Here is a 12,461-nt window from a genome sequence, read left to right on the forward strand (position 1 = left end):
CCTTTTACAGTTCTAATGATAAGAAGAGTCCCCTCGAATCTCTCTGTGTGCACAGGCTCTTGTGGCTTTGGTGTGGAATAGCAGGGAATATTGTTGAAGGTACTGAAGTTCACTGAGGAGCAGCCACTGGTTGCAGCCAGGAGACAGAACAATATGTTTTTCTAATATAGAGACAATAACCCAATACATGCTTGGTGTCACCTTGAGGAAAAATAAGTCACCAAAGTGAGTAAGTTTCCACATTTCCCTACCTAAATGGTTTGAAACTGCATGTTGGACCCTTGGGGATATTTATTATGCCAGGGATTTTGCAGGTTCTGTGTGTCAGGCATGAGGAAGCAGTGCAGAAAGGCAGGGACAGCACCTGAGAATCCTGAACTGTTCCTGTTGATAAAAGCCGTGGAGGGAGGCTCTAGGGAGCTCTTCACCAGCACTTCAGGGCTTGAGCAGAAGGGAATAGATCAGCTGAAAAGCTGCTGTGGGTTTTGAATCAGTTCAAATCTCTTATCTCTGGTCTGAAACCTGCGTGAGAATCAGATCTAGGCCCATCCATGCTTCTGGACTGCCCGGTTCTTGGGAAGCTTCACACTGGGTTTGTGAATTTAGGGAACCTTCAGACTGCTGAGAAGTGGGGAAGCAGACCTTTGTTCCTGGCTATGTTTTTGACACCCTCACAGAAGCTAAGTAACACTTTCCCTGAACTGGCCTCCTCCAAGGAGGAGCCAGGGCTACCCAAGGCTGACGTGGAGCTGTCGGAGGCACAGGCATAACAAGTTTTGCAGAAGAGCACATTTATGACTTCAACATTATCCCATTTCCATCTGCTATCAAAATTGACCCTCAAATCTAACCTGTAGATGTAATTACCAGTCCTAGAGATGAAGATTTGGAGGAATAAAGGAGTGGGGGGTTCAGGTATCTTACTGTCCGTAGCTGATTAAAGATATTTCTTCCTTCCACTCCAAAGCCAGAGGAACTCATGAGGTTTTGGGTCACTGCAGGAGTGGCACATTTCAGAGGCAGAGACAGGGTATCCCACCTCTGCTAAAATCTCCACCATGGGCTTTCCATCACCTGAAACCTGTGTTACACTGAGTGGAATCTGATCAGAGGCTGAAGAGTTAAAATGTGGATAAAATTCACAGGTTTTATTACAGCAAACCACACCCTTAGACAGCTGTTATTCCATCTCCTCCACAATCATTGATTGAGGTTTCCAAGACACACAAAAAGGCTAAACAAGGTGTGAGGACCAGGCATTTCATGAGGTGGAGCCTCAGTGAAGGTAAAGTATTTAGACACACTTAGACACATTGTCTAAGCAAGTTAGCTGCAGAACAGAGCTGAGTGCCCTGATGCTCTGAGCAGGAGCATAGGGACAGCAGATCACCCAAATCTGCTTCTCCCAGCACCCCCAGCTCACCCCCACAATACCATGTGAAATGCTATTAAACAGCTTAAAAATCCTGAGGCTGTGGGGAACTGAGCCCTTCAGAAAAGCCAAGAGGGCCAAGAGCATGGGAGGAATGAAGGGAGTGAAGAGATCCCTGAAGGAGAGTGAGATCTGCAGCAGGAGCTGGGAGGGGAGAAGGAGGTAGCACAGACAGCAGGAACCCCTGGCTGATGCTGCTGAAGTGTCATCTTAATCATCCCTGGCAAAAGAACAGTGATTAACATCGATGACTGTGGACAACCTTTATGTAATTACTCATTAACATTTCTAAAATTGCACCTAGCTGCTACAGCAATACATGCTTTATAGATTTATCATTTTGAAGTCCAGAAAGGATCATTAGATGGTCTAGGCAGACCCCAGCACACTGCCAGCCACAATTACACTGCAGAAATCAGCACCAGAGGCAGCTCAGCAGCTTCTGCTTGGCTTCCACGTCCTTTCCAGAAAGGCCATCCAGGGATACCAAGCAATGGACAATCTGCCCCATCTCTTGGGGTGTTCTAAACTGAGACCACTCCCCTGTCCCAGCCTTACATCAAAATCCATGCTGGCTGCTCTTGTTTTAAAATTATTATTTATGGAAATGGTACCCAGAGCCAGGCAGGGCTAGATGGGGACAGGAATTCTCTGTCCCCATCTCCTCTGTGCAGGAAGAGAGGAGGCAGCTGAATCAGGAGTTTCTGCATTGTGCATCCATACTCCCTCTTCAGACACGAGTCCCACCTGCCAGAAGGTACCTTTGGCCAAGAACATTAACAGAAGTCCTGTGAATAATAATTTAAAATAGTGGATTAATTAGAGGAAGTTGTGATCTGCTTGCAAATATCCTGCAGGTAGTAAAAAGGAGCTAAGCCTTGCAGCTACAAAATTCATTGCAGGCCACTGCCTCTGCTGAGTTTTACTAGAGGAAAACACCATTGTTCTTTACTCATTTTAGAGACCAGTCCAAGTTAGACTAAAGCAGCAAAATGTGGGGTTTTTTTCCAAAAGGAAGTGGGAAACAAAATTTTACAGTATCTTGTGATCAGAGAAAAACCTCTCTGATTTCCTACGTGTTGCAGGTGATCCCATTTCCATGCAGGCACTTCCATTTCCACCTAGGACTTAGTTAAATTAAAGTTCTTCAGTTCTCAGAGTAGGGAGAAGACAGTAAATATCTTCTGGACCCACTGCCCTTGTAGAGAGATGTTTGGAAGAGAACATTACATAGCCCTCAAGACAAGAAAAATGAAGCAAAAAGTCACAGAAAAGACAAAACCACCTCTTCTTAATGTGGGACAACCTCAATCTACTGTTGCTGTGATTCTGTTGCATGAGTATTGGTGAAAAATAGAAAATCTGTGTCACAGTTGCTGAGTAATTCTCAGAGTAATGTACAGTTGGTATTTAAGTCTGGCCAGACCAAAGCTGACCATTTTTGAGGGACAGAAAAATTGTTATTTGGTGACTACTCAACATCCAAGGGAGACTAAGGAGCTTGGAAGCTTCATCCCTTCCACTATTTGTCCTTTGTGTTGTTCCTGGGACTCAAACAGCCGACCAAGAAACTCCCTGCACATGAGAGCAACGATGCATGGCTCAGGAATAAACAAATTATGTTCCTGCTTTCCCAGCGGAAGCATGGTGTGGTTATCTCAGCACCCACAGTACTCAAAGGGAAATTTGGGAAGGGAAGAAGGGCATCTAGGCTAAGATTAACAGTCCTGGAGCATCTCTGGTGTCACCTGGAAAGCCTGAGTGTAGTTCCCCGGCGGAGGAAGCAGAGCTGCCGCGGGAGGCAGGCTGGAAGGATCCATGGGGCTGCCAGCACTCCCACGGGAGCAGCAGGCACAGGGCCAGCCCTCCCAGTGTGAGAGGAGCAGGAAGAACCGTGTGATGGGATCTTACTGGGAGCTAGAGAAATCACTGGTAAATAGAACATCGAGCTCTTCGTTTTGGATGCACGTTAACAGTTTGGACTTCCGAAATAATCAATAGTCCTTCTGTTAGTGGAGTATTCCATTGGCAGCAGTTTCACTGAGAGTTTGAGGGAGATTATATATTTATGGTTTCCCATTTGAAAGACTTTTAGCAGGTTTACCTCGAACATATGGATCCTGTTTTGGTTCTTTTGTTTTAGCACTTAATGCTTGTGAAATTGCCAGTTAATGACATCCATGCCTAAACCATGTCGCTTTTTAAAGTAAAATGTCTACCAAAGGTCCGCGTTCATACTTACCACTTCTTAAGAAAAGCAATGAAAATTTTAAGAGGTTTGTTACCCACTGCGTCTGGGGAGGGCACCGACCGAATAATGAAATTACAAGGAGGGCTTTAGATTAAAGCCCTGCCTATGCTGGGTCTTGAGCCAATGCAACCCCAACGCCAGTGGGGCACCCGGTGTTGGGGGCACCCGGTGTTGGGGGCACCCTGGAGACGGGGTCAGGGAGGCCTCACCCTGGCCTGGAGTGGAGGGAGGTAGGCTGGGAGCGTGAGGCTCCCGGGCAGGGTGAGGAGTGCCGGGGGATGAAGCTGGACGCGGGGGGGACCCTGCTGCGGGCTCAACCAGGGAGCGCGTCCCCTCCCAGCCCTCTGGCTGGGCTGGCTTGTGGGTGATACCGGGGTCCCTTCGATACCTCCCGGCTGGGTTCACCCCCCCCCCCCCCCCGGCTGAGGCTTCCCCGCCCGGGGCGCTCCGGGAGCGGGCGCGGATCCTCCCCGGGCCGGGCGCTCCGGGAGCTCGGTGCGTGTCGCGCACGTCACCGGCTCCGCTGATCACCCGGAGCCTTTGATTGCCCTGCACGTGGGGACGAGCCTCCGCACTTCAAAAGAGCGTGGGAAATCCTGATTAAAAGGCTTTTCTCCCCCGTTGGGACCGACACCTTCTTTGAAGCCCTTCCAAGCGACAAGCAAAGGCACCCAGCGCTAAAGGACCGTATCTATATTTTAAAGTGACTTTAATTTCTCTTCCCCCCTCTTGCTCTTTTCCCCCTTCCTCTCCTCTCAGTTTTGGAAACACCTGGTAACTTGTAAAATGATTTACGAAGTGAAAGTGTTAAATGAGGCCACCAGCTGTAAGACTGACAGAGCTTTATGAGTTTTATTAGGTGCCCTATTATGGAAAATAAACTTTAATCCGTCCATAAAAACAGAATCTGAAAAACATATTTGCCCTTGTAGTCTGGAACACTGAAGGTATTCTTGTGAAATGCTGGGCTTTAAAGAGATTAATTTTATTGAGACGGACACAATACACCGGTAGGACTTTGATACCGCGTCCGTGAATAGCTACAAGGCTGCTTTTCGTGGGGCTGAGACGAGTTCGGACGCGCACCTCTTGGGCAAACAGGGTATTTCTGGCCCGGTGGGGGAGTCTGCCAGCTTAATTAGAATTAGTGGGTGTTTAATTGGAAATTAATGACTGAGGGAGGACCATTATTGTTGGGGGGGACGATCTCAGGTAGCATTATTTACTATTATTATTATTATTATTATTATTATTATTATTATTATTATTATTATTATTATTATTATTATTATTATTTTACAGTTGTTTTGTTTGTGTTATTATATACACTATGCATTATATTTAATTTATGGATTTTTTTGAGGTAATAAGGTATTGTCCAGACTGATAAAGACCAGACATTTTAAGGTATAAGCAAAAGGTGAATCCTGCTGCCAGTAACTCGGACGTGTCGCCGGGATTAGGGCGGAGGAGACACCGCGACCCCACGCGGGTCTTTCACGCTCCTACCCGGCCGTTCACCCACGAAGATGCAGGCTCAGCCAGCGGCGTGAAAAACCAGAGGTTCCGATGCCTTTATTCTTCTATCACCTTGAAGTCTCCATAGCCCGTGGCCAAAAGAAAGTCGTTTACAAATTTAAATCAGAGCCTCCGACGCGATCGTTTCCGTACGAGGGGATAGGTATTGGTTAAGCCGAAATCAAGATTATCCCGATCAAGTTTTTTGACATATGGGACCTGTTCAGATGTGTGAGCTATCGTGATTTTTGGCGCGTCGCCCCGAGACACTGGGTGTGTGGGGCCGGTGAGCTGGCACAACTCGCGTTATGCCTGGATGCCACCTCCAGCCGACCCACATGACTCTCTCTGTGAAGGGTAACACTTTTCCTTCTCATCCCATAATCTCGTGCATCCTCCAGCCTCTGTCCCGCGGGGCCGATTTTTGCAGAAGCCGTTAAGAAGGGCCACGCTGTCGCAGGACAGATTAACGCGACTTTGTAGAAAATACCATTAGTAAAATTAGTATTTTATTTTTGTAGTACACGGGATTCTGTTTCAGAGCTCCTCATTCTCATCCTCCGGGTCTAGGAGGGGTAAGCGGTGCCCCACGAGCGGTGGGATGGGGAGCCGGGTCCCTCCGCCCCGTAATTCATTTGCATGGATGAATTGCCAGACGTGGCCCCGAGCTGGTGGGGATGAGCCAGTGATTCTATTTAAATTCTCTATAATTGATTCGGGGAAGAGCTGCGGTGACAGCGATTAATTGATCTGCAAATTTATTGGCGAGATAAATCGCGCAGTTATCGAAAACCCCGCGCTCCACCGCCGGCGGGGCGGGGAGTGGAGGGTCCCGTCCTCGGCACCGGGGAGGGCACGGGAGCGCCTCGCTCCTTCGGCAGTGGAGCCGCCCCTGGAAAGCGGCGCTGCTCCCTCCTTTCCCAGGCCCTAGCACCGCGGGATGGGACGGTCCCCACCACTCCCCGAGCTCCCAAAAGCATCGGAGGGTGGGGAGCGCCACCGCCTCCCGCCGCTGCGGCAACCACAGCTCTAGTGCCGGGGACAGCTTTGCCCCTGTACTGAGACGCTCCTCTCGGAATATCAAGAATATCCTCTCACTATCAGACATTATACGACAGTTGTGGCACTGGGCTAACTAGGGGGTAGGAAGCGATTCCCCGCACCTCCCAAAGCACCGGGATGCCCTGGCCCGGAGGCAGCGAGTATCCAACCCCTCAAACAGTGCTCATACACCTCCAGTAAAAAACATCATTTATTTTCCCCCCAGCGCACGGGTGGGAGGACCTGGGGAATAATTTAGCATGCATAAGTAGAGGTATTTTTTTTTTTATAAATACAATATACAAAAATAAAGACAGTATTGAGATTTCCAGCAGTTGTAACGTTCATGACATAAACAGATTTCCCGATATATAGTAAGAACAAAACACTTCCAATACTCAGCAAAAGGAACGCGCTTCCAGGGGGCAGGGGTGGGGGGGAACCTCAAGTTTCATCTGGTTTTCAGTCAATAATAACACTGTATTCACGATAAATCCTCTTCCCCGCCCGGCATGCGGAGGATCCTTTTCTCCATCCCTCTCCAAGCAAGGAGAAATCAGAACAAGGGGGATCGGGACCGGTGCCAACCCGGAGCGGCGGGACCTGGGCGTGCGGGGGAGCTCACTGGGGCTGCGCCGGGGCTCCGTGCCGGCCCCGGGGCTGCGTGTCCTCTTCGTCCGCCTCGGAACAGTCGGAGGAGTGGTACGGGCAGCATCTCCCAGCCGCCGCCGCCTCCTCTTCCTCCTCCTCCTCTTCCTCGTCCTCAGGTTCGCTGTCGGGCAGCTCCCGCATCCTCCTCCCGGCGCTCTTCTCGGGGGCAGGCAGCAGCAGGTCCTCATCCCCCTTGTCCTCGCCGCCGCCCCCCTTCTGCTTCTCGGCCTCCTGTGCCGCCTGCTCCTTCGCCTTCTTGCTGCGCTTCCACTTCATGCGCCGGTTCTGGAACCAGATCTTCACCTGGGGGACACGGGACAGAAACACATCCCTTCAATCCACCGCCCGCCAGGGCAGCCACGCCCGCCCACCCCTCGCGGGGCCGGGGACACTCACCTGTGTCTCGGTCAGCATGAGCGACGTGGCCACCTCGAAGCGCTTGGGCCGCGAGAGGTACTTGTTGAGCTTGAACTGGTGCTCCAGCTCCAGCAGCTGCTGGCTTGTGAAGGCCGTGCGGGGCCGGCGACACTTGCCCAGGAGGTTGGACTGCGCCTGGGCTGCGAAAGGAGAAGGGGGAGCGCGGAGGTGAGCGCGGAGCTGCCGGGCCGCGGCCGCGCATCCCCCGGGAGAGCGGTGGGGAGGCAGGAAAGGCTCTGCGTGCGAGACCCAAGCGGGGCTGCGCTGTTCTGAACCAGAGCACGGACCGAGGCGGGGATCTACTCCAGCCCCTCTGACTCCGGGGCTTCTCGGCTTCCGCAGTGTCAGGGGATCGCCCATAGGGACAAAAAAAAAAAAAAAATAAATAAAAGGAACTGAATTAAATCTTTTAAATAAAGGAAAATATGTCTCTTGATTTCCCAAGAGCCTAACAAAAGCGAGACAATAAACCGAAGCCAGGGATCGCGGCGAAGGGGCACGGGGCTCTCAGGGGAGCGGCAATTTGCTCCATTTAAATGCTTTAGTTAAACCTGCCTCACTCCCTGCCCCCCCCCCCGTATCCGTTTAATTAGCGAGATTGCAGACACCTCCGGCGGGCCGGAACCAGGACCGGGACCCGCTCCGAGCCCTGCCAGCGCCAGGCACCGGCTGCCCCTCAGAGCATAAATCAGAAGTGAGGAGTAGAAAACTCTCTTGGAAACGGGGTGGGAAGGAGGGGGAAGGCGTATTTTCCACATTCAAAAAAAAAAAAATTAAACTACGGATTTATTAGAGAGGGGAAACAAAACACCAAACTAAAAAAAAAAAAAAAAAAAAAAAAAGCGGGAACTGAGCCTCTTCGAAGGCTCCGACACGGCAGTGCTACTGCCCATTTCTCAAATTATTTAGATACTATGCATTATTTAGTTTAGAAAATAATAAAAAAGAATCTGGGAGAAGGCGGCTCCTGCTCCCCGACCGCGATTGGAGACAGCTGGCTAAAGCGGCAGAAAGGAAAGGACAGTGTCCGCTCCCGGCCGCAGCGCCCGGGAGATTTTCTCACCGCGGTGCGATTTTCCGAGACTCGTTTTGCTAGGCTATTTATTCCCCTCTGCCCCTTGTTTGAGAGTCAGACTCTAACAGCTCTCCTAATTATTTTTTCTTCTTGAATGTTCCAGTCTAAACAACCCCAATTCAAGAGAAAACAATGGACTTTTTTGTCCGCAAATGTGTGTGCGGAGCAGGAGAACGGGGGGAAAAAAAAAAAAAAAAAAAAAAAAAAAAATCGCAATTCTTTTCCTGGCATGATTTTCGTAAAACTACACCTCCGGTATTGTTAAATCGGCTATTCCCACCGAGAGCTCACACCTCCGAAAATCTTTGCTTAAACCAGATGCACGCAAGTTCCCCATTGCCGCGAGGCCTAGAGCTCGGCACCGCGCTTTGCAGAGACTCCGCGTTTGCCTGATTCCATCCAGCACTCCCAGCCTTTCCTGGGCCCAAACCTAAACCCTTCCGACTGTACTTCACTCCTATTCGTTATCTCCAGGGGGAACGCAGACCCCCAAGATTTTGGCCAGTCCCAGACCCTCTCTACATCCCTTTGCCTAAAAGGCCTGATATTATACGCCTATTTCCGATAAAGGAGAAATAAAATTAAGACTAGTGAGTGAGTGATGAGACCCGCCACCTCGTTTTTGTGGGGTTACATTAAGACTGGAATTTTGGGGCTACCATAAGGACGCTTTGTCCCTGTCCTGTCCCCACCAACCCTCACTTCTCCTCCCCGACTGCTTTCACCCTCCGGGCACGGCGAGAAAGAGATTTGCAAAAACAGGCAGCAATTTGTCACCTTGCCGTTTAACCTGCCGTGGGAGGCCAGGCTGTCCGGGGCTCCTCAAGGGCAGGGCATGGCGATGTGACCGCACATCCCCGTTTCCCATTGCGGAGTGCTATTTCTTTCTAATAAATTTTTCAAAAATTAAAAGCGTATCTCCCAGTTTAAGTCTGCATCTTGTTTAAGCGAGGGCATGAGGGGGCTTCTACCCTCTCGGGAGGGGGCAGCTCCCGGTAGGTCCGTGCAGCGGAACAGGGGACGGAGGGGACGCGGCTGCGGTGAGGAGGGACGCAAATACTCACAGTTGAAATCGGGCATCTTGGGCAGGATCATGCCTGCGGTGGAGGCTCGCAGCCACTGATCCAGCTGGAAGGTGCCGGCGCTGAGCTTGATGGGGTCGGCGGCGGGGTGGGAGGGATGCGCTCCCTGCACCTGCGAGTAGGGGTAGGAGAGCGCCGGGTGCTGCGCGCCCAGCGCCGAGTACCCGTACACCGGGTGCCCGTAGAGAGCCGCCTGCGCCGGCATGCCCGGCCCGCCGGGCGCCGCGGGATGCAGTCCCAGGGCCATGCCGGCCGCCGAGGCGTGGTGGTGCGGGTGGGAGCCTGTGCCCGCCCCGGGCAGGAAGCCGGGCTTGGGGACCAGGGCGCAGTGGGCGGCCAGGAGGCGCGGCGGAGAGGGGCTGTCGGTGCGCAGGCAGTCGGCGGGGCCGCCGGCGGGGTGCTCGGAGGAGGATGAAGAGGACGAGGAGGAGGAGGACGAGGACGGAGGGCTGCCACTCCCGCTGCTGCTACTACCGCTGCCGCCCAGCGAGGTGACCAGCGCTAGCGGCGCGCTCTGCCCCGCCGCCGCCTTGGGGGGGTCGACAGCCAGCAGCGCGTCGATGCGGAAATTTTTGGATTTTTCCATGGGAGCGCCGGCGGGAGGCGGCTGGGGTCCGTGCGGCTGCCCCGGGCCGGCCGCGTCTCCCGGCGGCGGCGGGCGGCAGTGCGGCCGCGCTCCGCGGCGCGCCCCTTCAAGGGCCGCAGGCGGCTCCCATTGGCCCCGCGCAGCTGCGGCTTCGCCAGCCATTGGCTGCGCCGCCCACCCGTCACCGCCGAGAGCCCGCCCCCTCCGCACGGCGGGCGGCACCGAGGGACGGCCCGGGACACCCACGGGGGATCGGCCCGGGACACCCACGGGGGAACGGCCCGGGACACCCACAGGGGAACGCCCGCTCCCTACGGAGAGAGATCTCCCAAGCACGGCGGTGTGCGGCTCTCCGCCGGCCGTGCTGGCTCCGCCGGGTGTCCAGTGACAGTTTTCCACCGTTCCCGCACCCGGCAAATATTTACCGTAAACGCGCCGCCGGCTGCTTTTTTAACGAGTCGGAAAGAATAAACACCTGCAGGTCAGGGAGTCACCCTGCCACCAAATCCCGGGTCTGTCAACAGCCTTATTACACCTGCTTATCTAAGGCAAACAGCCCCGGACAGAAAAGGGAAAGAGGGGGCTGAGGGGTCTCTCCTTACCGGGGGGGGGGGGGGGGCCGGGGGGGGGCAGGGGGACCCCCGCCCCGGCCGTATGAGCTAAAGGTCAGGCTGCGGCGCAAAGCGCTGCCAAGACAAACACGTTCTCCTTTCGAAAGTTCTCCCCTGTGGAGAAGGGTCTCGGCTGCGTGGAATGCCCAAATCGCTGCTCCATCGCCGTGAGCCCCCCGGGAGGGGCCGCTCCGCACCCGGAGGGCGACGGGACTGTGCCCCAGGGGCGGCCGGGGCCACCACGACAAGGTGGCCTGTCCTCCCGGCCCCTGCCCTTGGGGTGGGAGAAGTAAAAGCAATGAAAAGAGAAGAGGAAAAGGAAAACAGAGTCTAACACAACCAACAAAATATCTGACAACTTCGGCCCTGTCTCCTTGGGACTGCTCCGTGGGAGGGAGGCCCGAAGCACCTCTGCGGGCTGTGCACACACTCACACGTACAGACAACTCACCCTTTATCAGTGTCCTCGTATTCCCCTTTTACCCTGCACTTTTTTGTCCCCCTTGACCTCACTAGAGACTCCGGACGCTCTCATGCCAGGCACAGAGACACGAGCAGGACAGACGAGGGGACACAAGGACACAACTCCAGCAGGCACACGGACACTCCTGTGCATAGGCCTGGCTCTACGCACACGCGTGGCACAGCAGAGCCACACGCACACACACAGTACCCGCACACGGGCACCGGAGAGCAGATGCTCCCAACCGGCCGCTGCCGCCCGGGAAACGCCAGCACGCACCGAGCACAGCCCGCACACGCCGCGGGAGCCGGGGTCGAGCTCGCAGCCGCACAAGACCACAGTGCCCCCCGCGCCCCGGGATGAAGGAGACACCGAGCTGCAGGATGGTTTTAATGATGCGCTTTGGTTTTGTCGGGGCCCTGAGCGGCTGAGGTGGCCCCAAGGAGTGGACCCGGGGATCCCGGCCGTCGCCCCGGACGTCCCAGCCGGCTCCATGTTTCCCATCGGCAGTCACTTTGTTCCTCACTCGCGGGCAGTCCCAGAGCAGCGAGCGGCCGGACCAGGGGCTTGTCCCTGTGACAGATTCCGGAGGAGAAGGAGGGTAGCGGACCCGCACCCACCTCCTTCCCAGCGTCCCGGTCCCGGCAGGGATGAGGGCCACCCCTTCCAATGTGTGATGTCCAGCCCGCTGGACACGGGGACGCGGCTGTCCCCGGCCGGCCGCCCAGGGCAGAGCCGGTGCCGGTTCCCGATGCCCGGGCCGGGGGCGCCGGGGCTGCGCGGCCGTGTGAAGGCTGCGGATTGTCCTGCACGCAGGGACACTGCCTTGGGTACAGCGTGCGACACCTTATCGGGGCATTTTGGAGACGAGGGACCGAGCTGCAGGGGAAACCGTCCAGTGTCAGCAGGGAGCCACGGGCACAGGGCTGCGCTCGGGACACCGGTGGGGACGTGTCCCCCGCCGGAGGGGATGCGCGGCTGGCAGAGGCCAGCGCTGGAGGGAGGGCGGTGCCGTGAACGCTTCTCCAGGCAGCGATGGGGCAGAAGGCGCGGGCGGCTGGTGGGGGACGAGGACCATGGGCGGGGGACCGTGCGACCCCGGTCCATCACCGCCCCGGGGGCGGGCTCAGGCTGGCCGCCCCGTCTGGACTCCCTGCGCCTTCGGCCCGGCTGTCGCATCTTTTGGCTGATGGATATTTAGTGCTTGGAGAAGGATTTCGATTAAAGAATTCTTTTCTTTTCTTTTCTTTTCTTTTCTTTTCTTTTCTTTTCTTTTCTTTTCTTTTCTTTTCTTTTCTTTTCCTTTTTATTTTTCTTTTCTTTTCTCATTTAAT

The 12,461-nt window shown here is 54.4% G+C and overlaps 1 protein-coding gene across 1 annotated transcript; it reads right to left on the reverse strand.

Moving 5' to 3' along the window:
* Positions 1-6,863: 6,863 nt before the first annotated feature.
* On the reverse strand, positions 6,864-10,053 carry MNX1 (motor neuron and pancreas homeobox 1). Its single transcript, XM_062493820.1, has 3 exons — positions 9,450-10,053; positions 7,290-7,450; positions 6,864-7,196 (listed from the first exon to the last, which is right to left on the reverse strand). The coding sequence occupies exons 1-3, from the start codon at positions 10,051-10,053 to the stop codon at positions 6,864-6,866; spliced, it is 1,098 nt and encodes a 365-aa protein (XP_062349804.1).
* Positions 10,054-12,461: the final 2,408 nt, after the last annotated feature.

Source organism: Cinclus cinclus, chromosome 1, assembly GCF_963662255.1.
Source record: "Cinclus cinclus chromosome 1, bCinCin1.1, whole genome shotgun sequence".
Lineage (NCBI taxonomy): Eukaryota > Metazoa > Chordata > Aves > Passeriformes > Cinclidae > Cinclus > Cinclus cinclus.